Source organism: Giraffa tippelskirchi, chromosome 4 (assembly GCF_054371585.1).
Source record: "Giraffa tippelskirchi isolate mGirTip1 chromosome 4, T2T-mGirTip1v1.2.pri, whole genome shotgun sequence".
In the NCBI taxonomy this organism is placed as follows: domain Eukaryota; kingdom Metazoa; phylum Chordata; class Mammalia; order Artiodactyla; family Giraffidae; genus Giraffa; species Giraffa tippelskirchi.
In genome coordinates this window covers 58960414-58984184 of record NC_137278.1, presented here as the reverse complement: position 1 = coordinate 58984184, position 23771 = coordinate 58960414, and the positions used below count along the sequence as shown (strand labels likewise).

Here is a 23771-nt window from a genome sequence, read left to right as displayed (position 1 = left end):
TTGACTTTGTCATCTATTATAGCAGTCTTCAAATCTCAGCTTCTCTGTCACCTTCAACCTGTATTTATATCTTTATCAAATGCAACCAGTTCTCTGAAATAAATTTTTTTTGTTGTAAATACTTGAAGCAGTTTCTCTGGTTAGAAGAGGATTGATGGATTGAAGCCGGAATCATTAGCCTCATTTTAAGGATGAGGAAACAGAGGATCACAGAGGTTAACGGATTTGCTCAGTCTTAAATATAGGAAATAGAACTCTGGTTTGAACTCATGCTTGATCAGTCCTGAAGTTTGTGCCCTTTTCCCTACATACATCTGTGTTCTGCTTACTGCTGCCACACAAATAGAATCTAATTTTTTTCTGTATAAATCCCTTCATCTTCTGGACAAAGAAAACTTTCATACCCTCCTTCTCCAAGATTTCCCCAGACGAAATGTTCTATATCTCTTCAACTGTTCCTTATGAAAAAGAATTTTGAATTTCCCAAGAACCCCTCTGTGGCCCTTTTATTGCCATACTCACTTCCCTTCTGACCCTAACCCCTCCTTAATCCCTAAAACCACTAATTTACTCACCATTTCTATAATTTTGGCATTAAAAAAAAAAGACTATTACATAAATTCATACAACATGCAACCTTTTTGAACACTTTTTAGATTCCCTTTTAAAAAATATTTATTATTCATTTTTGGCTGCTGTGGGTCTTCGTTGCTGTGTGCAGTTTTCTCTAGTTGTGGCAAGTGAGAGCTATTCTTTGATGTGGTGTGTGGGCTTCTCATTGCATTGGCTTCTTGTGGAGAAACACAGGCTCTAGGGTGTGTGTGCTTCAGTAGTTGCAGCCCGTGGGCTCAGTCGTTGTGGTGCACAGGCTTAGTTGCCCCACAGCATGTGGAATCTTTTTGGACCAGGGATTGAACTTGTGTCCTCTGCATTGGCAAGTGGATTCTTAACCTCTGGACCACTAGGGAAGTCCTAAAAACTTCTTGGGTTGAGTTTTAACTCAACATAATTTTTTGGAGATTTATCCGAGTTGTTGCATTTATTAAAAGTCTGTTCCTTTTTTCTTGCTGAGTAGTATTCCATGGCATGAATAGACCACAGAACATTCACCCCTTGAAGAATATTTGGGTTGTTTTCCGTTTTTGGATATTACAAATAAAACTGCTTTAAATATCTGTATGGTTTTTTTGTGTGAATGTAAGTCTTCCCTTATTTGGAATAAATGCCCAGGAATAGTGCAATTGCTGGGTTATGTGATAGATTTTTGAGAAACTATGGAACTGTTTTCTAGAGTGGCTGTCTAATTTTACATCCTCACTATCAATGTATCACTGATCTAATTTCTCCATATCTTTGTCAGCAATTGGTGGTGTCTCTATTTTTTAGTTTTTCTGTTTTGATAGATACATAGTGGTATCTCATTGCTTTAATTTCATCTTCCTAGTGACTAATGCAGAAAAGGCAGTGGGGTTGCACAGAGTCAGATACGACTGACGCGACTTAGCAGCAGCAGCAGTGATTAATGATGTTGCATATCTTTTCATGTGCTTATTTGCTATTTCAGTATCTTCTTTGGTGAAATGTCTCTTCATGACTTTATCCCTGTTCTAAATGGATTGCTTGCTGTTTTTTATTGTTGAGTTTTGAAGGTTCTTTATATATTCTAGACAGTAGTCCCTTTGACAGATATATGACTTGCACACTTACCCCTACTCTCTAGCTGTCTCTTCATCCTCTTAACAGAGAGTGTTTTTAATTTTGATGAAATCCAGATTATCAATTTTCCCTGTTATGCATCGTGATTTTGGTGTCAAGTCTGAGAATTCTTTACCTGATGCTAGATCCCAAAGATTTTCTATTTTTTTTCTAAAAGTGTTGGAGTTTTATGGTTTGTATTTGGTCTGTGATTCACTCTGAGTAAACTTTTATGTAATATACGAGGCTTAGGTCAAGGTTCACTTTTTTGCCTTGGGCTGTCCAGTTTCTCCAGCACCATTTGTTGTAAAAGCTCTTTCCTCCATTGAACTGCAAAACACCTTTGTCAAAAATCAGTTGGGCATATTTACGTGGGTCTATTTCTGGGTTATTTATTCTGCTCCATTGCTCTATGTTTCTGGCTTTCAGAAGTAACACACAGTCTTGACTAAGGTAGCTGTATACTAGTAAGTTTTGATATAGGTAGACTTATTCCTCTCACTTAATTCTTTTTCAAACTTGTTTTAACCGTTCTAGTTCCATTGCATTTTTATATAAATTTCAACAAAATCTTATTTATATCTCTCAAAAGTCTTGCTGGTTTTCTTGTTTGTTTGTTTGTTGTCTGGGGTTTTAATAAGAATTCATTATATTTATATCTTTTTGGCCTTTTATACAGCTCTCACAGCAAGTATACTGGGGTGGTTTGCCATTCCCTCCTCCAGTGGATCACGTTTTGTCAGAACTCTCTGCTATGACCTGTCTGTCTTGGGTGGCCCTGCACGGCATGGCTCATATCTTCATTGAGTTACACAAGCCCCTTCACCATGACAAGGCAGTGATCCTTGAAGGGGACTGTATACACAGAAGAACTGTATAGAAAAGATCTTAATGAACTGGATTACTACGATGGTGTAGTTAGTCACCCAGAGCCAGACATTCTGGAGTGCAAAGTCAAGTGGGCCTTAAGAAGCACTGCTGTTAATAAAGCTAGTGGATGCGATGAAATTCCAGCAGAACTATTCAAATCCCTAAAGGATGATGCCATCAAGGTTTTGCATTCATTATGTCACCAGATCTGGAAGACCCAGCAGTGGCCACAAGACTGGAAAAGGTCGATCCTCATGCCAGTTCCAAGGAGGGTAGTACCAAAGAATGTGCTAACCATTGGACAGTTGCACTCATCTCCCATGCTAGTAAGGTCATGCTTAAAATCTTGCATGCTAGGCTTCAGCATTATGCGAACCAAGATATTCCATATGTCCAAGCTGGGTTTAGAAGAGGAAGAGGAACTAGAGATCAAATTGCCAATATTCACTGGATTATAGAGAAAGCAAGGGAATTTCAGAAAAACATCTTTGACTGCATGGATCATGACAAACTGTGGAAAGCTCTTTGAGAGATGACATTGGACAAGCCCCTGATGCTGGGAAAGATTGAGGGCAGAAGGAGAAGAGGGTGTCAGACAATGAGAGGGCTGGACAGCATCACCGATACAATGAACATGAACTTGGGCAGACTTCGGGAGATGGTGAAGGACAGAGAGGCCTGGCATGCTGCAGTCCATGGGGTCACAAAAAATCAGACACAACTGAGTGACTGAACTGAACTGACAGGGCGACTGAATAACAACAATAACAACAACAACAACAAAATACTTGTATATCACTTTGGGGAGAATTAGTATCTTTACTATATTGAATCTTTCAGTCCACAACTGTGATTTCCTTTCATTTTTTAGATTTTTGATTTCTCTCCACAGCATTGTGTAGTTTTCAACATCAGAGTTCTGTACATGTTATGTTACACTTATATCTAAGTGTTTCATTTTTTGAGCAATTGTAACTGGTATTGTGTTTTTAATTTCAGTGTCCACATGCTCATTACTAGCATTTAGAAATTAACTTGATTTTTGTATGTTTTATCTGTTTATCTTCCCTGTGATATTGCTGAACTCACTTGTTAGTTTTAAGGGTTTGTTGTGGTTGGTGTTGGCTTTTTTGTTTTGTGTTTTTAGATTCCTTGGTATGGTCTATGTAGACTGTCATCTCATCTGCAAATAGAGACAGTTCTGTTTCTTATTTCTACTTTGTATCTAATCTGTAGCTAAGGACAGATCAGTTCAGTACAGTCGCTTAGTTGTATATGACTCTTTGTGACCCCATGGACTGCAGCACACCAGGCTTCCCTGTCCATCACCAACTCCAGGAGTTTACTCAAACTCATGTCCATTGAGTCAGTGATGCCATCCAACAATCTCATCCTCTGTTGTCCCCTTCTCCTACCACCTTCAATCTTTCCCAGCATCAGGGTCTTTTCCAGTGAGTCAGTTCTTTGCATCAGGTAGCCAAAGTATTGGAGTTTAAGCTTCAGCATCAGTCCTTCCAATGAATATTCAGGACTGATTTCCTTTAGGATGGACTGGTTGGATCTCCTTGCAGTCCAAGGGACTCTAAAGAGTCTTCTCCGACACCGCAGTTCAAAAGCATCAGTTTTTCGGCGCTCAGCTTTCTTTATAGTCCAACTCTCACATCCATACATGACTACTGGAAAAACCATAGCTTTCACTATACAGACCTTTGTTAGCAAAGTAATATCTCTGCTTTTTAACATGCTGTCTAGGTTGATCATGCATCATCTTTTAGGATTTGAAATAGGTCCTAAAAGATCAACATTCAGAAAACTAAGATCATGGCACCCAGTCCCATCACTTCATGGCAAATAGATGGGGAAACAGTGGAAACAGTGGCAGACTTGATTTTTGGGGGCTCCAAAATCACTGCAGATGGTGACTGCATTACTCCTTGGAAGGAAAGTTACGACCAACCTAGACAGCACATTGAAAAGCAGACACATTACTTTACCAACAAGGATCCGTTTAGTCAAGGGTATGGTTTTTCCAGTAGTCATGTATGGATGTGAGAGTTGGACTCTAAAGAAAGCTGAGCCCCAAAGAATTGATGCTTTTGAACTGTGGAGCAAGTGTGTTTTGATTTCATGGCTACAGTCACCATCTGCAGTGATTTTGGAGCCCCCCAAAATAAAATCTGTCACTGTTTCCACTGTTTCCCCATCTATTTGCCATGAAGTGATGAGACCAGATGGCATGATCTTAGTTTTCTGAATGTTGAGTTTTAAGCTAACTTTTTCACTCTCCTCTTTCACTTTCATCAAGAGGCTCTTTAGTTCTTCACTTTCTGCCATAAGGGTGGTATTATCTGCATATTTGAGGTTATTGATATTTCTCCCAGCAATTTTGATTCCAGCTTGTGCTTCATCCAGCCCAGCATTTCTCATGATGTATTCAGCATATAAGTTAAATAAGCAGGGTGACAATATACAGCCTTGACGTACTCCTTTCCCAATTTGGAATCAGTATGTTGTTCCATGTCTGGTTCTAACTGTTACTTCCTGACCTGCATACAGATTTCTCAAGAGGCAGGCCAGGTGGTTTGGTATTCCCATCTCTTGAAGAATTTTCCACAGTTTGTGGTGATCCACACAGTCAAAGGCTTTAGCATAGTCAATAAAGCAAAAGTAGATGTTTTTCTGGAACTCTCTCACTTTTTCGGTGATCCAGTGGATGTTGGCAACTTGATCTCTGGTTCCTCTGCCTTTTCTAAATCCAGCTTGAATTTCTGGAAGTTCATAGTTCATATACTGTTGATGCCTGGATTGAAGAATTTTGAGCATTATGTTGCTAGCATGTGAGATGAGTGCAATTGTGCAGTAGTTTGAGCATTTTTTGGCATTGCCTTTCTTTGGGATTGGAATGAAAATTGACCTTTTCCAGTCCTGTGGCCACTGCTGAGTTTTCCAAATTTGCTGGCATATTGAGTGCAACACTTTCACAGCATCATCTTTTAGGATTTGAAATAGCTCAACTGGAATTCCATCACTTCCACTAGCTTTGTCCATAGTGATGCTTCTTAAGGCCCACTTGACTTCACATTCCAGGATGTCTGGCTCTAGGTGAGTAATCACACCATTGTGATTGTCTGGATCGTGAAGATCTGTTTTGTATAGTTCTTCTGTGTATTCTTGACACCTCTTCTTAATAGCTTCTGCTTCTGTTAGGTCCATACCATTTCTGTCCGTTATTGAGCCCATCTTTGCATGAAATGTTCCCTTGATATCTCTAGTTTTCTTGAAGAGATCTCCAGTCTCTCCCATTCTATTCTTTTCCTCTATTTCTTTGCACTGATCACTGAGGAAGGCTTTCTTCTCTCTCCTTGCTATTCTTTGAAACTTCTAGCAGATGAAACAAATCAGGCTCACTTGGCTAGAGGGCCAATATTTACGGAAATGACACTTAGGATTTTAACTTATCCTTGACAACTGTAGTTCTCAATATCTTTACCCTTGTTGTCAGAATTTACATTTTAAAAAGATGGCAGAGATAAGAGGTTCCCCTGAATACCAGATAAGAACATTTGCATTTCGAAGATATAGGCAGATTTCTCCTAGGATGACTTTGTTTCCCCTCTGTTTAATACTTACAAGCCTTTTGAGAAAAATAAGGTTTGGGTAGTGGTAAAAAGGATTGGTGGGCTTCGGATAACTTTTGGAACCACACTTCTGGTCCTGTAAAGACTAAATTTGTAAAACAAGGATGGTTTTGTTTTTATTTGTCTCTCCCTCTCTTTTGTTTTTCAAAGTTTGGGTGGCTACCCCAGTGATATGGAAGGACTAACAACCCATTTACCTGTGCTGAATGTTTTAGTTTTACTCATTTAGCTTAAGGGAGAAGGCCTTCGCCTGAAATTCCTATCAGCCTCCAAATGTTAGCTATGGTTAGTGTGAAAGTGAAAGTGTTAGTCACTCAGTCATGTCTGACTCTTTGTGACCCCATGGACTGTAGCCCACCCGGCTCCTCTGTTCATGGAATTCTCCAGGCAAGAATACTGGAATGGGTTGCCATTTCCTTCTCCAGGGGATCTTCCCCAGTCAGGAATTGAACCTCAGTCTCCTGCATTTCAGGCAGACTCTTTACCATCTGAGCCACTAGGGAAGTCCATGATTAGTGTAGTGGCCTCCCATTTTGGTAGTCTATTTACAAACACTTTCGAGGATCTTCCTTAGGCCTAAGGAATTTGTACCTTACATTTAGACACTCTTAAACCCTTTTTACTTAATAATCATTGGCTGGATATCTTCAGCCAATCCCAGAACCTTGATATTCCACGTTATAGGGTCCACTAAGTCTTCTGTTTTAGTTTCAACTTTTATCTGTTACTTTCTACTTTCTGTTAGAACCACTTAGTGATGAGGGTGGTTACCTAGCCCCTCAAGAAACAGAGAAGCCCCTAACTTGGTTAATAAATCTCTTCCCATTAAAGGGACGGGACAATCAGGCACAAACAGAAAGGAATGTAAAAACAGCTGGCCCTTGATTTTGCACAAAAGAGGTTTCTAGGAAAGTGTGCCGCTTCCTTTTCCCTGACACCCCCATTACATACTCTTTATGGTTGCTTAGGTTTCCAATACTTTGGGTTAAGACTGAAAAGGTTGCACCATATTTAACATATTTCTCTGGGTATGTTAAGACTTTCTGGCCATATCCCTATTATTGAAAACCAAATAAGCCAATTGGAACAAATCATTCATCAGTGTCTGAAGACCAGCAGTTGTTTTCTGAATTTTGTTTCTGAGGCAGACTGGGATATGAAATGCATAAAAAAAGGGCCTGTACCTCAGGGAAGGAGGTATCCGTGTTCATGTACCTGCTTATAGGCTCTACTACCTTGGAAGACTGCAAGACTTTTCTCCTGTCCCTGTTGGACCTCTTGTCTCAAGCTTCCATCTTGTATGTGGTCCTCTCATAGTCCTGAGGAAGTACGCTGCTTGCCACCCGACTCAGAACCAGTCAGCCCTGGTGTCCTTTTAGTCTCCAAAGTGGCTCACTCTAAAATCTGTTCAGAAATACTCTCTCAGACTTACTCATGCATGCAGAATGTTGTTAGTCACTCAGTTGTTTCCAACTCTTTGCGACCCCATGGACTGTAGCCCACCATACTCTTCTGTCCATGGAATTTTCCAGGCAAGAATACTGGATTGGCTAATCATTCCCTTCTCCAGGGGATCTTCCCAACCCAATAGCAAACCCAAGTCTTCTGCATTGCAGGTAGATTCTTTACTGTCTGAGCCACCAGGGAAGCCCTTATGCATACAAAGCTCATGCCTAATTGCTCTTTTTGTTTTTCAACCAGCTAGAATTTATTGAGAACCTTCTTTCATCAGGTAGCATGCTAGGTACCAGGATAATAAGGATTTGTAAGATGCCTCTTCAGTAAACCAATAATTCCAATTACAATAGCATAGGAGCAATATTAGAAAAATATTTGAATACTTTGATAGAGAAGAAAAGAGTGGAGCATTTGAAGCTTTGCTTCATTAGACTTTTCTTTTTTAAAAAGAATCATGAATTTTATTAATTTTTACACAAACACATTTTTACATTCAGTGACATGTTTTTCCTCTTAATCTATAAATGTGATAGAATACAGTAATTTACATTAAATTTTTTATAAGTGAGATAATAAAAGCTTTTACTTGAAGTTAAGCCATATTCATAATTCAGTACAGATTAGAATTGTATTGACTTCAACTTTTTATATCAAAGTGTAGTTTATATGTAATATTCTATAAATTACAAGTGTACAATATAGTGATTCACAATTTTTAAACATTATACTGCATTTTTAGTTATTATAAAATATTGGCTGTATTCTCTGTGTTGTATAGTTTATCTTTGCAGCTTATTTTATACATAATACTTTGTACTTCTGAATCCCCTACTCTATATTGCTCCTTCCCCCTTTCCTCTCCTCACTGGTAAACACTAGTTCTCTATATCTGTGAGCCTGCTTCTTTTTTGTTATACTCACTAGTTTGTTGTATTTTTTTAGATTCCACATATAAGTTATGTCATGTAGTATTTTGACTTCAATTTTAATATCACTATAATTCTATTACCATTCCTGTTAACTGAAAATCAATATTTGATTACAGGATTCTCTAAAGAATCTTTAAATTTTAACCTTTAAAATTTATTGTATACCTTATCAACAGCTTATATTATTATTAATTTAAAAGTTGTGAAAATTTCCTATTTTAGTCATTTTTAAATGCACAACTCAATGGCATCAAGTACATTTACTTTGTTGTGCAACCATTATCACTATCCACGTCCAGAACACTTTTCATCTTGCAAAACTGAATCTTTGTACCCATTAAACAGTAATTTCCCATTCCTGCCTTCTCCCCACCCCAACAGTCACCATTCTTCCTTCTGTCTCTATGAATTCGACTACTCTATATACTTCATATAAGTGGAATCATACCATATTTGTTCTTTTGTGACTGGATTATTTCATTTAACACAACGTCCTCAAGATTCATCCATGTTGTTGCATGTATCAGAATTTCATTCCTTTTGAAGACTGTGAGTAATATTTCTTTGTATGCATATACCACATTTTGCTTATCCATTTGTCTGAGGATAGATACTTTGATTGATTTATCTTTAGGCTGCTGCAATAGTACTTCATAATTGATAAATATCTGAGTCCATTTTCCATAGTGCCTCCACAATTTTACCTTCCCATCAAGAGTATAAGTGTTCCTCTCAAATCCTCTCAAATACTTGATCCTTTCTGTTCTTTTTTTTTTTTAATAGTAGCCATCCTAATGGATGTGGGGATGTATCTCACTGTGTTTTGATTTGCATTTTCTTAGTAATGCTGAGCATCTTTTCATGTGCTTATTGGTCATTCATAAATCTTCTTTAGAGAAAGGGGTATTCAAGTTCTTAGCACGTTTTAAAATCAGATTGTTTTTTGTTGTTGTTGAGTTGTAGGAGTTCTGTATATTATCTAGATATTAACCCCTCATCAGATATATGATTTGCAATATTTTCTCCCATTCCATGGATTGCCTTTCACTCTGTTGATTGTATCCTTTGATGCACAGAAGTTTTAAGTTTTGTTGTAGTCCAGCTTATCTTTTATTTTGTTGCCTGTGCTTTTGATATAAAGTTCAAGAAATCATTGCTGAATCCTGTGTCATGGAACTTTTCCTCTATGTTTTCTTCTAGGAGCTTTATAATTTTAGCTCTTCCATTTAGGTCTTTTATCCATTTTTAGTTAAATTCTTTTAGTATGGTGTAAGGTAAAGGTTCAATTTCATTCTTTCACAGGTGGATATCCAGTTTTCTCAACAAGACTATTCTTTCCAAGTCGTATGGTCTTGGCTCCTTTGTTGAAAATAATCTAACCATATATATAACGTTTTATTTCTTGGCTCTCTATTTTATTCCATTTATCTATATGTCTGTTTTCATGCAAGTACTATATTGTTTGGGTTACTGTAGCTTTGTAATATGTTTTAAAATCAGGAAGGGTGAGACTTCCAGCTTTTGTTTGTTTGTTTGTTTAAGACTGCTTTGGTTATTTGGATTGCTTGATATTCCATATGAGTTTTCGTATGGATTTTTCTATTTCTTAAAAATGGAAGTCTTTGAGATTTTGAGACTATCATAAAACTTTTGAATTATTTCTTAAAGGAAACATTAGATAGACAGATAAAAGGAGGAGGGGCTTTTAGGCAAAAGGAAGGGTATAACAAAAAGCATGAAAGGATAAAAGAGCTTAGTATATTTGGGGAACTGAAAGTAATTTGGTATTTTTGAAGTATTAAACATATTTCTATCTCTATGTATATGTGTAAAAGTGTAGACTTGATTAGGAGGTGAATTAGGAGCTAAAATAGAGGTCATATATTGTGAAAGTAGATATATGTTGTTAAGTTTAATGAGGATTAGTTGAAGGGTTGGACTATGGAGTGAAGTGATCATATTTGTACTGTATAAAGATAATCTTGTTGGTGAGAGTGGGTGCTAGGTTGAACAGGAAGAGTTATTGGCAGAAGCATCAGTTAGGAGACTATTAGAAAACTCACAGAAATGAAATGAGATTTGCACTATAGTAAATCTTGATGGGGATAGAAATGAGGGAATGGACCTGAAACAGCTTTGTCCCACTACATACTCCATTTTTCATTGACTTCACTTTCTTCCTAGGTCCTGAAATCCTCAGACCTTCAGTTCAGAGTTCAGTCTCTGAACTCAGTATGGTGGTTCCACATCTTCACCTGTATCATCTAGTTGTCACCATTTAGGAACTCAAATGGCATTGAGGGCTCAGAGATACAGGGGTCTCTAAGCAGTATCTAGCCCCCTCTCAGAGCCCCCTAGCTCCCACTTGTCATCCTGCTTCTCTCTAGGCCTCTGGATGCTCCAAGGACCTTACGTTGGTTTCTATCTTACCTGTGGGTTGGTCTCTTTCCTTGCCTTAGTCTTCCATAAGCCCATTAGAATTCATCAAAGTGAGAGTTGCCTTATCTGTTGTGACTCATTCCACCCACCTATGAAACTGTGGTTCCCCAAGCCCTCTAAATGTGATCCATGTTACCAATGTCTATGACCCATCTGAGAACCTGTTTCTTCTGCGAGGACTGGAGCTTTCTGCTTCTCTTACTTTCCCCAGGGCTTCCCTTGTGGCTCAGGTGGTAAAGAATTTTCCTGCAATGCAGGAGACCTGTGTTCAATCCCTGGGTTGGGAAGATCCCCTGGAGAAGGGAAAAGTTACCCACTCCAGTATTCTGGCCTGGAGAATTCCGTGGACTGTATAGTCTATGGAGTCTTAAAGAGTCAGACACAACTGAGTGACTTTCACTTCATTTCACTACTTTCCCCAACCTGACATCTCTCCATACCCTGTGACTCAGTTTCCTGTTTTCAGCTGGAGACTGGCATTGAATAGGAATCATTAAAATCTTTGCCACTTGAAATCCTCAGCTGTCTGCCAGGGCTTCATTGAATCAACTGGGTAATGATAATGCTGGGCCTGAGCAATGGCAGCAGCTGGGGAAAGAATGTGTTCCCCCAGCCAGAGGCTGAGCCATTGAATACTGAGATCCCAAGTTTCTGTTTGGAACCCCAGTGATACAGTTCCTTTGATGGGTAGTTCATAGCACTGCATATGTGTTTGGTTGGCCCACCATCACAGTGGAGTCATGGAGCTAGGTGCAGGGAGCATGCTTGAGCTCCCGACTTCTTGGGGGCATTTTAGAACTGGAACCACTTTAGCAGTTCTAAAATAGCCAGCTCTCACCCATTTCCAAGAATCCACCTCTGGTGATATGTGGGATGAAGCAAACTGATCAAAGTACCCAAGTGCCATCAGTAAAGGGGAAAGCAGAGCCAAGTGAAGAGCAGGCTGTGGCTTGGGGTTAAAATGCAGTGACTAAAATGACGATGGACTGCACCTCATAGACAAACCAGCGAGAATGAAATGAAACATATCACAGAAAGATGAGGGAGAAATGTTAAAATGGGAAATTGGAAAGAGATGGGGAAGAGAAGGGCTTCTCAGGTGGTGCTAGCAGAAAAGAACCCACCTGCCAATGCAGGAGACATGGGTTCGATCCCTGGGTCGGGAAGATCCCCTGGAGGAGGGCATGGCAATCCACTCCAGTACTCTTGCCTGGAGGATCCCATGAATAGAGGAGCCTGGTAGGCTATAGTCCATAGGGTTGCAGAGTCGGACATGACTGAAGCGATTTAGCACGCATGCATGCAGGGAAGAGAAAGGAGAAAGGCCAGGATAAAAACGACTTAAGGAGTTAATTACTGCTTCTTTGAAAGCCAAGAAGTTGTTATAGCAAAGGGAATAAGACCTCAGGTCTTTGCAGCGCCCTGGCTGGGAAATTGGATTGACTTTTGTTCTTGAGCCCAGGCTACCTGGAACACAGCTTCAGGAAATAAGAACGTGTTCTCATCACTCACTTTGTGTTCCCAAACAGAAGAGAAGAGAGGGAGGGTGGCCACCTTGATCCAGCTAAAGCATCTCCAGGAGGCCTTCTCTGGATGTCACATCGAGGCTGCCCTTCTGCCACAACACGGAACTGGTGATCCCCAAGCGCATGGACATGGCTTTGCTCAGCAATATCCTAGCGGCCTATTCCTTTGTCTCAGGTAGTTGTCCAGTCTCAGCTGGGCCAGGTCTGAGGCCTTGGGCTGGGCAGAGTCATTTCCTGAGTGGCCATCTCTGGCCTTTTACTCAGGAGAAAAATGGTATGCAGACTTAACAGAGGGGCTCTGTGTTACTGAGTTTTGAATGGAAAATCTTCTGGTTTGAAAGTTAAGTTTTCTCTAATTTGGCAAATGGGAGGAGTTCTAAGAGCTTTATATAATGTTTGGTTTCCTTTTGGGCTCAAGTGAGTGAATGAAATAGCCTGGGGCTGCTGTTGGCTTCTGTCATTAAGCATTTAACTCTGATATGAAAGGACAGAATGGAGTATCCTCAGCCTGATTTTTTTCTAAGCAGTGGTTCTCAACCCTATTTAGGGTGTGTGTGTGTGTGTGTGTGTGTGTGTGTGTGGTCTGTGTTTGGGGGGCTATGTGGAGAAGTTTGATAACTCTCTGGGAGACATGGAAACAAAAAGTATGTGAGTCTGGGAGAGTCTAATATTTGCCTCTTCCTTGATTCCAGGTTGTTTTCTTTTAGGAAGATGGCTGACTTTCTCAAGATCATTTCTTGAGAACAGATGCTGTAAATATAAAAAGAGTCATTTAAAAATACATGAAAACATACCTCAATAAAGCTGAAAATTTTTAAAAATACATGAAAATGCTCAATGGTTTGAGTGACCAAACTGATTTTCTGCTGCTTGAGTGTGTTTTTAAGCTTTGGTAGTTTTTAAGCTTTATCTTATGTCTCTATTGTATAAAAAAGGAAGGGACTGAGGTTCTGAATAGATTTCCTTTGAGAGCCTGGTTTTACTTTCTAGTTCTCTAATCAGGGTTGACATGTGATGACCTCAGAGTTCAGATACAAAACCTGACTTTTCTATTTACAATGTCAAATCTGAGCCAGGATTGAGGATAAAGGAAGTTCATGGCTTCTTGCTGAGAGAGCATCTTGGATGACATGCAACCTGATTTTAGAATGGAAGACTTCTCAGGACCTTGGCTGGCTCCTTAGTGGTTGGCAAGATGCAGCATGTCATCTTCACATGTATCGAGTCCAGGGTTCTCCCTTCTCAGATCAGCAAAGGCTCAGGTTATCAGTCAGCTCCTCACCTCCCAAAGTGATGCCAAAAGCTCAGCTTCTCTATAAACTGGTGCCAAATCGAATCTCAGAGACAGTTTTAGGTGAAGTAGAAATGGATAGCTTTATTACTTTGCCAGGCTAAGGGGGACACAGTGGATTCCTGCCTCAAAAAACTATGTGTCCGCACTTGGAGAAGATAGAAAGTTTATAGTAATTGTTCAAAGAGGGTGTGATCAGCTCATGGGCATTCTTCTGATAGGTTAATGGTAAGTAGGAGTCAGCATCATAAACTTTCAGGTTCCAACTGATCTGGGCCTACATACTTGTGGTCAGCATACCATCATTAACTGTTAATTTCTCCCACTTGGAGGGGGGTTTCAGTATCTGAAGAACAGCTCAAAGATATTGTATATCTGTTGATGGGGAACCAGGACCGTGCTCCAAGGCTCAATAACTTGTTTCTCTTGACTGTTTCTCCCCAGTCTTGCATTCTCTCCCTTCCCTAATTAACAACTGCTAGAATCTACCCACTGGAACTTAGCAATGGTCATGGAGGGTGAATGAAGGCTATTTTCTGTAATCAAAGAAATGGGGGACATAGAAAGGCTTTGTGCCCAGGAGACCCACAGGACCCTGCTCAGTATCAAAAGGAAGTTCTAGTGCCAGGAGCCTCCTTACCCAGGTACCCACACATCAAAGGAATCTCAGTTCTGCTCTTTCTTCTAGCCTATTCTGGGGAGAAAGGACACTGGAGCTGGAAAAGAGATGTTTGAAACTATGGTATCATATTTTCACAAGCAATTGAATGATAATCTCCTCAACTTTATAGTGAAGACACCTCAAAATGAAGTAGGGTATGGCAGGAAGGGTCTGAAGTTTCCAAGGTCTCAGGTGACATTTGCAAATAAGCTGTTGTAAGAAAATATCTCTGGTGAGGACAAACAGGCTATTGGACTTTGAAACTGTTCTCAGCACAGGAAGTACCTGGCAGATTTCCATTTTGGCCAGCATAACCCTGAGTTGTGATCACTGAATGTGGTAACTCATTGAATGCCCTGGTGTTTACCATTTGTCTTATGATCTTAAGGTGAAAGGGTACGTGGCCCTGTTTTTCTTCCTTCTTCAAACTTTTTCCTTCCCACGCCATATTCTGGAATTAAATATTGCTTAGGATACAGGAAAATAATTTTTCTTTTAAGTATGGGCTGAGATAAAAAGAGAATGCAAGGAAATGGAAAGTAGAGTAGCTAAAATAAAATGCATTAGAACTAGTAAGGCTAAAGACTCATTCCAAGTGTGATTTAGAACACTGCCTGACTATAAAGGAAATGAATTAAAACATTTAAAATATTAAAGTGTTGACTTAAAAAATATTCACAACCTATTAATAAAAATTGAGAGTAATATTTTATTCAGTGGAAATTTGGGGGATTTCAAGCATGGAAGACGGCATTTCAAGTGACCCTGAGAGAACTGCTCCCAGGAGTCGAGGGAGGAGCCAAGTTATATAGAAGTTTTGCAACAAGGGGCAGGTAGTCTTAACATCAGAAGATGATTGTTAATTAAAGAAAACTAGATACTCCAAGTTAAAGAATTTAGTGCTTTATGACAGGAAATATTTCATTTCTCAAAGGTGAATATAATATCCCCTAACCTCTTCTAGTTTCTCCCAGCTTATCAATTACCTCATCCATGTGATCCATCATTTCAGCAACACCCTTGCTAATACACATAATTCCCTTATTCCTGTGTCTCGTTTCTGACTAAACCAACAGGCAAAATTCCAACTCTTGAGTGAATCCTTCTTTCTCCCCTTTCTTTCTCTGCACTCAAGAAACCAAACACTGTTAAAACTTTGAAGATTGAAACAATTAGAAATTCATGGAATCCAGCCTTTGCTGAGCCTAATATTGCATCATTCTTTCTATTTGCTTTTGGATACATCTTGTTCCCATTCTTCACATTCTTCCCATTCTTCACTATTTCAAACCTTGACCATTCCAGTAATTTAAAATATCTGTTTATCAAAATGTACCCTTAGTTGGCAAATGCAACTAAGAATAAAATGTAGCATTAATGAAGAAAGGTTAAAGTTAATATGTAAAGAGCTCTTACAAATCAATAAACATTTTAAAAGAAAAGGGGCAAAGGATAAGAATCAGCAGTTTGCCAAAGAAAAAAATACAAGTTGCTGATAAACATAAGCAGCTCAGGTTTTAGAAATTAAATGCAAAATGAAAACAACATGTTAACATTTTTATGTTAATAAAATTGTCAAATATTTGAGTGATTATGTTTATAATTTCAGTTTTAGAGAAAGTGTAGGGAGATGAGTATTTGCACATATGCTGATGAGGTTATGAATTGCCACAGCCTCTCCAGAAAATGATTTGGGAACACCTGTCAAAAGCCTTAAAACAACATTTAGCCAGCAATTCCACAAGTAGGAATTTATCCTAGTGAAATAATTAAGGTTATGGGTCAAAATTTTACTGTGAAGACAGTTTGTCTCAGAACTATTTATAATAGTAAAAAAAAATTCATAAAAGTAGGTGAATATTAATTTAAATAGAAAGATGTTTATGATGTGCTATTAAGTAAACAAAGCCTGTCACCACACAGCATATGCAGTATAATCCTGTTAAGTGCATATATTCGTATGTATATGAATTGTATACATATGTATTTTTTTTACTACAAACTGTATCTGGATGCTGGGATTGTATGAATATGTCTGTATTTTTAATTTTATTTTGTTTAGCTGTGTTATTAAGTATTCTATGCTTCATTTATATTACTTTTGTAGTAAGTAATGTTATTTTATTGGAATTTTAAAATTTGACATATATATATATATATATATATGCGCCACTGCTTTACTCTTTTTCTGACTTCTCTAGCTAAGTATCTAAATATCATGAACATTACCACTTAGATGTGCCATAAGCATTTCAAATTCAACTTGGCCTGGAATGGAATATTATCCTCTTTAAATATGTATATGTAATATATATATAATCTTCTTCGGATCCTTTTCCATTATAGATTATCACCAGATATTGAGTATAGTTTCCTGTGCTATACAGTGGGACCTTGTTGTTTATCTATTTTATATATAGTAGTATTAGTATGTATATGTTAATTCAAAACTTCTATTTTATCCTTCTCTTGCCTCTCCTTTTTGGTAACCATGTTCGTTTTTTAAAATATCCATTTTTATTTATTTATTTGGTCGTGCCAGGCCTTAGTTGTGGCATGTGGGCTCTTTGATTTTTATTGTGCCATGTGAGATCTTTAGTTGTGGCATGTGGAATCTAATCCCCTGACCAGGGATCAAACCTGGGCCCCCGGCATTGAGAACATGGAGTCTTAGCCACTGGAACACCAGAGAGGTCCCTCTAAGTTTGTTTTCTGTGTCTGTGAGTCTATTTCTGTTTTGTAATTAAGTTCATTTGTATCATTTTTTAGATTGCACATATAAGTGATGTAATAAGATATTTATCTTTCTCTAATTTGCCTCACTTAGTGTGATAATCTCTAGATCTATCTATGTTGCTGTAAATAGCATCATTTCGTTTTTTTTTTATGGCTAAGTAACAGTCCATTGTGGTGTGTGTGTGTATACACACCATATTTTTATCCATTCACCTGTTGATGGACATTTAGGTTGCTTTCATGTCTTGGCTGTTGTAAATAGTGCTGCTTGGAACATTGGGGTTCGTGTGTCTTTTCAAATTAGGGTTTTCTCCAGATATATACCCAAGAGTGGGATTGCAGGATCATATGGTAACTCTATTTTTAGTTTTTTAAAGAACCTCTATACTGTTCCCATAGTGGCTGCACCAGGTAACATTCTCATCAGCAGTGTTAAGATGGTTCCTTTTTCTCCACACCCTCTCCAGCATTAATTATTTGCAGGCTTTTTAATGATGGCCATTCTGACTGGTTTTGATTAGAGTTTTGATTTGCCTTTCTCTAATAATTAATAGTGTGGAGCACTTTTCATGTATTTGTTGGCCATCTGTAGGTCTTCTTTGGAAAAATGTTTATTTAGGTCTTCTGCCCATTTTTTGATTTTTTTTAATATTAAGCTTTGTGAGCTGTTTGTATATTTTGGAAATTAATCTCTTGTTAGTAGCATCATTTACAAATTAAATATGCTCCTTATATTTTGTGTTCCATCTAGGACATCACCTACAACCAGAAGTATGATTTTTAGCCTTTGATGTATCTTCTTCACTGCCTGTATCCAATTACTTGCAATTTCATTTATAAGATCCTTTTCACCTTTCAATGCCCCTGAAATGCATCCTTTCTACTTTATTCCCACTATCACTGAGTTGACTTAAGCTCATTCATGTTTTTGCCTGATTTGCCATAATGGTATTTTCCATGGTCTACCAATCTCTATTGCCTGTGTTTTGTAGTGAAATGATCTTTCTAAAGTGTAGATATGATGATGTAATTCTTTTTACTTTTTAGAATCTAGGATAAAATCCAAACACTTTTGTATGCTTTAACAGGATTGTTTTCAGCTGCAAATAATAGAAACCTTCAATTTGGTGGCCTAAATGCATAGGAGTTATCAAACCCACTCCTATGAGAGAAGTCTGGAGGTAGGTGATTGCTAGCATTAGCTCACAAATGTAGGGGCCAGCTTCTCTGATTCTCATGGTCTTTCTTTTATGCTTATCATCTCATGGCTGCAAAAGTGCTGCTGTTGCTTTTGCCTTTCAAGTAAGGATTGAAAGGATGAAAAAGGAAGTTCAAGTAGACAGCCTCTCATGTTTCATTGGCTAGACCTGTGTCACGTAGTGATTTCTATCTGCAAGGGAGGCTGGAAAGTGAGAATTCTAGCTTTTTCAACTTCCAGACCAGTGGTTCATAATCAGGGGTGATTTTGCCCTATAAGGGGATTTCTGACAATGTCTGGAGATATTTTTGGTTGTAATAACAGGTAAGGGGGACTGTCACTGGCATCTAGTGGGTAGAGAAACATACTGCAATGCATAATACAGCCCCAATGACAAAGAGTTAACCATTCCAAGATGTCAGTCATGGTGAGATTTAGAAAACATGCTAGAAGAGAGACAAGCAAGGGAGAAGGGATTTATGGATAGTTTGAGGTACTCCAATCTGCAGTTTTTTATATGCCTTACCAGGGCTTTTAATGCTTACCTTGACATCTCCATACTCTTATTTAGTTATAGTCCTCCCTGACCAAGACCTCACTTTGGTTATTCTGAACCACCTGCCTGGCCTTTGCTCATCTCTTTGCTTTTGCACAGTCGTTTCCAAGAATTCTTTCACTCAGTCTTGGATTGGCTAACTCCTTCCTAGTCTTTAGAACTCACTCAGCCATCTTCTCCCCTCACTCCCCATTCTGACCTAGGTGCCTGTCCACCTAAGAATCATCCATGTGTTCTCCCTACACATTTAGTTTCCTATATCTCAGCACTTGAATTGGAGCAGTAAACACTTCTTGTTTTAATGACTTGAAAGCAACCCCTTGAGATCATAATACAGTAAATTAAAATAAGGATATAATCTCATCAATAATAACCTTATTAATAAGTAATATTAATAACTTCTAAGTGAATTGTTTGAAAAATTAAACTGAATGGTTGCTCTTTTTTAATTCAATGTTTTTAATTGATAGTACATTCTCCAGCCTCACTCTTCCATTTTTAGATTTTTTCCCTTAAAAATCACCTTCTTAGTGAGATTCTGGTCACTCTGCTAACCTCCTTGCCTCCAGCATACATTCAATACATCGTATCTTCTTTCCTATTTTTTCTCTTTTCTCCTTATCACCATCTAACATACCACCTGTTTTATTTATCTTGTTTATTATCTGTCTCCTTACTAGCTTACTAGAATGTAAGCTCCCAGGAGCACAGAGATTTGTGTTTCTTTTATTGACTGCTGTATCTTTAGCACAAGAATAGGGCCTGGCACCTATTAGGTATTCAACAAGTTAGTGAATGAATATTGTTCAATGATCAAATAATATAAAAGGACATATAGTAAGAGGTCTTACTCCAGAGCTGCCCCCTCCTTCCAGGCCCAAAGTTTGATGTATTACCAGTCTTCTCTGCACCTTTCCAGTGCTCGCTGTGCAGATGTAAGAAACTCTGAGCCCAACAGTCTCATCCTCCCCACTTTTATAGACAGGTAGCATATCCTGTGTACTGTATTGTACTTAACTTTTTTTCACTGAACATATATTATAAAAGTATTTAATATCAATATATGGAGAGCTTCCTCATTCTTTCAGACAGCCACATACTGTTCCATTATATAGATGAGTCTGTTTAACCAGTCCCCCAGTGGGACTGATTCAAATCTTTTTGAATAGGAAAACAAACCTACAGTAAATAACCATGACATACATACATGTTCAAGTGCAATTTATAGAATAAATTCTCAAAAGTAAAATGGCTTGATCAAGTCTAAATAAATTATTGCTTAAGATAAGTATTACCAAATTGCCATTTACAGGGTTTCACAAATTTACTGCTCATAAGATGTGTGAGAAGACCCTGTTTGCAAGCTGTTGGATTTTTGACAGTCTGATAGATAAAAAATAGTACCTAAATGTCATTTAATTTTTTTTCTCCAGGTCACAGGTCAGTAAATTTTTTCTTTAAAAAACCAGATAGTAAATATTTTTAGGTTTGTAGGCCATATGCACTCTCTATTCTAACTCTAAAGTCTGTTGTAGCATGCAAGCAGACATAGGCAAAACGTAAATGAATGGGCATAGCTATGTGCAAGTAACAAAACAGCTAGCTAGCCAGATTTGGCTTGTGAACCATAGTGTGCCAACCCCCTGCTTTCAGTGAGCATCTTTTCATATGTTTCAAAGAACCATTTGTATTTACTTTTCTGTGAGCTCTTAATATTTTTTGTTCATTTCCTTTATTGATTGTCTTTTTCTTAATGCTTTTTCTAGGTACTCTTTATATATTAGCTCTTCATCTCTGTTACATATTTCAAATATTTTTCCCAGTTTAGTATTTGTCATTTAACTTTGCTTATGGTAATTTTTTCAATGAATAAGTTTGGGGAATTATTTTTCTATTTAACCAGTATTCTTTGGATGTTTAACTGCCAGTATAGCTGTACAGGCCATGTAATATTTAACCAGAATTTGAATCACTGTTCCTATGAGATTGGCCTTAGGGAGATGATCTCAGTGATGAGGGAGTGTAGCCCACCATTGCTCAATTGATAGTCATAAATTTGGGGATTTAAGAAAGTATTGTAATTTCTGTTTTCTAATATTCCCCTTTATATGGAAATCTGGTGAGGGCTAAGAACCTTTATGTCTCTAGGTCAAAGGCATTGTAGACTCACAATAAATTTTTGTGAAATAAAGTAACCGTTTACTGACAAAAAGTTTAAAAATTTTTTCAACAATTGGAATAAATCTTCTTGGATAGTTTGATGAAAGTGGTAATTTCATACATAACTGTTGGCAAGACAAATTAATGTACCATTTTTGAACATTCACTTTGCAATGTATTTTAAGAGGTATAAAATTATATACCCTTTTGACATGAAGATTTCTATTCTGAGAATCCATTATAAAAGCTTGTAAGTGAAACAAGCAAAAAAGGAGTGTTAAGCACAAAAATGCTCCTTCCATCATTTTTAACATAAGAAGAAATTGGCAACAACCTAAGTATTCAAAGGTAGGAAACTGTTTTTGTCATGTGTGGTGAATTCACTGGGTAGAATACTATGTAGCCATTATTAGGTATGATTGACTGGAAGACTATGGAGCAATACAGAAAGACATTTACATTATATGAACTGTATCTCCTTGGAGAGAAGGGTGAATAGGTGGAGCACAGGATTTTTAAGATAGTAAAAATGCTCTGTTCAATGGATACGTGTCATTATATGTTTTTTGAAACTGATAGAAAGTACACCACCAAGAGCAAGCCCTGGTATAACCACTGGCCTTTGGGTTATTATGTGTCTATGTAATTTCATGTAATAAATGTAGTAATTGTACCAAATGTAACAAATGTACCACTCTGCTGGGACATGTTGATAATGAGAGAAGCGATGGCATGTGTAAGGTTGGGAGGTATATGGGATATCTCTGTACCTTCCTCTTAATTTTCCTGTGAATGTAAAACTACTCTAAAAAAAGTCGTTGTAAAAGCAACCAAAAAGTATATCCAGAGAAAAATATATAAATTGTATATAAACTGACAATAACCAAGTAAATATATATAGGAGAAAGAAGGGAGAAAATTCACTTCACTGTACTTCATAGTGTGTAGTTATATTCAGGTTGTGAGATTATGATGATTTGATAGATTTTTTTCTGCTGCCATCACTTCATGGCAAATAGAAGGAGAAAAGTGGAAGCAGTGACAATTTTATTTTCCTGGGCTCCGAAATCACTGTGGATGGTGCTGCAGCCATGAAATTAAGACACTTGCTCCTTGGAAGAAAACTATGACAAACCTAGACAGTGTATTAAAAAAACAGAGACATCATTTTGCCGACAAAGTCCATATAGTCAAAGCTATGGTTTTTCCACTAGTCATGTACGGATATGAGAGTTGGACCATAAAGAAGACTGAGTGCTGAACTGTGGTGGAGAAGACTCTTGAGAGTCCCTTGGACTGCAAGGAGATCAAACTACTCAATTCTAAAGGAAATTAACCCTGAATATTCATTGGAAAGACTGATGCTGAAACTGAAGCTGCAATTCTTAGGCCACCTGATGTGAAGAGCTGTCTCATTGGAAAAGACTCTGATGCTGGGAAAAATTGAGGGCAAAAGGAAAAGTGGGTGGCAGAGGATGACATGGTTAGAGATTATCACTGACTCAGTGGACATGATTTGAGCAAACTCTGGGAGATAGTGGAGGACAGAGGTGCCTCCATGCGGTTGCAGTCCATGGGGTTGCAAAGAGTCTTAGCGACTTAGCAACTGAACAATACTCTGTTAATATTTCAGCCTCCTTCTCTCTTCTTTCCTTTCTTTCTTTTCTTCCTCCCTCCCTCCCTTCCATCCTTCCCTTCCTTCTACCCTCCTTTAGTTCCTTCCTTCCTTTATTTCTTTAATTGAGGTATAATTTGACATATAACATTGTATAGATTTAAGGTTTATAAGTGTATAAAGTTATACATTTCTGTATTGCTGCATGATCACTCTTGCAGCATTAGCTAACACCTATTTCACGTCATATAATTACTGTCTTTCTTTTTGTGATGAGAACAATTAAGATCGTGTCTCTTAGAAATTTTGAAGTCTATAATAAATATTATTGTGTATAATGACTATGCTGTACATTAGGTCTCCAGGACTAATTTATCTACTAGTTGCTAATGGGTACATTTAAACAACATATCCACAGTTCTCCCACCCCTCAGCCCCTGGTAACCAGCATTCTACTATGCTTTTATGAGTTCAACTTTTTAAGATTCCACATGTTACTGATATCATACATTATTTGTCTTTCTCTGTCTGATTTATTTAATTTAGCATAATGCCTTTGAAGTCCATCCATGTTATAAATGGCAGAATCTCCTTTTTTTTAATGGCTGAATAATATTGTAATATATATCACATTTTTTTTATCTATTGGTCTGTTGATAGGTTGTTGCCATACGTTGGTTATTGTGAATAATGCTGCCATAAACATGGGCATGCAGGTATCTCTGTAAGATGATGATTTCATCTCCTTCTGTTTCCTTGATTATCTCAATAGATGCAGAAAAAGCATTTTACAAAACACAACTTTCCTTAATGATAAACCATAAATAAATTGAGTATAAAAGGAATATATCTCAGGATGGGCTTCCCAGGTGGCTCTAGTATAAAAGAACCTGGCTGCCAGTGCAGGCGATGCCTGAGACAAGGGTTTGATCCCTGGGTCAGGAAGATCACCTGGAGGAGGTCACGGCAACTCTTTCCAGTATTCTTGCCTGAAGAATC

General features: G+C 37.9%; 1 protein-coding gene across 1 annotated transcript in view; it reads left to right on the top strand.

The window, feature by feature from the left end:
• EVA1A (eva-1 homolog A, regulator of programmed cell death) overlaps positions 1 to 23771 on the top strand; it is a gene marked incomplete at its 5' end in the record, with an annotated part of 72114 nt that overhangs the window by 34451 nt on the left and 13892 nt on the right. The window contains one exon of the mRNA XM_081590472.1: positions 12559 to 12730. Within this exon, the coding sequence (XP_081446598.1) occupies positions 12559 to 12730 (172 nt within the window). The remainder of the gene's footprint in view (positions 1 to 12558; positions 12731 to 23771) is intronic.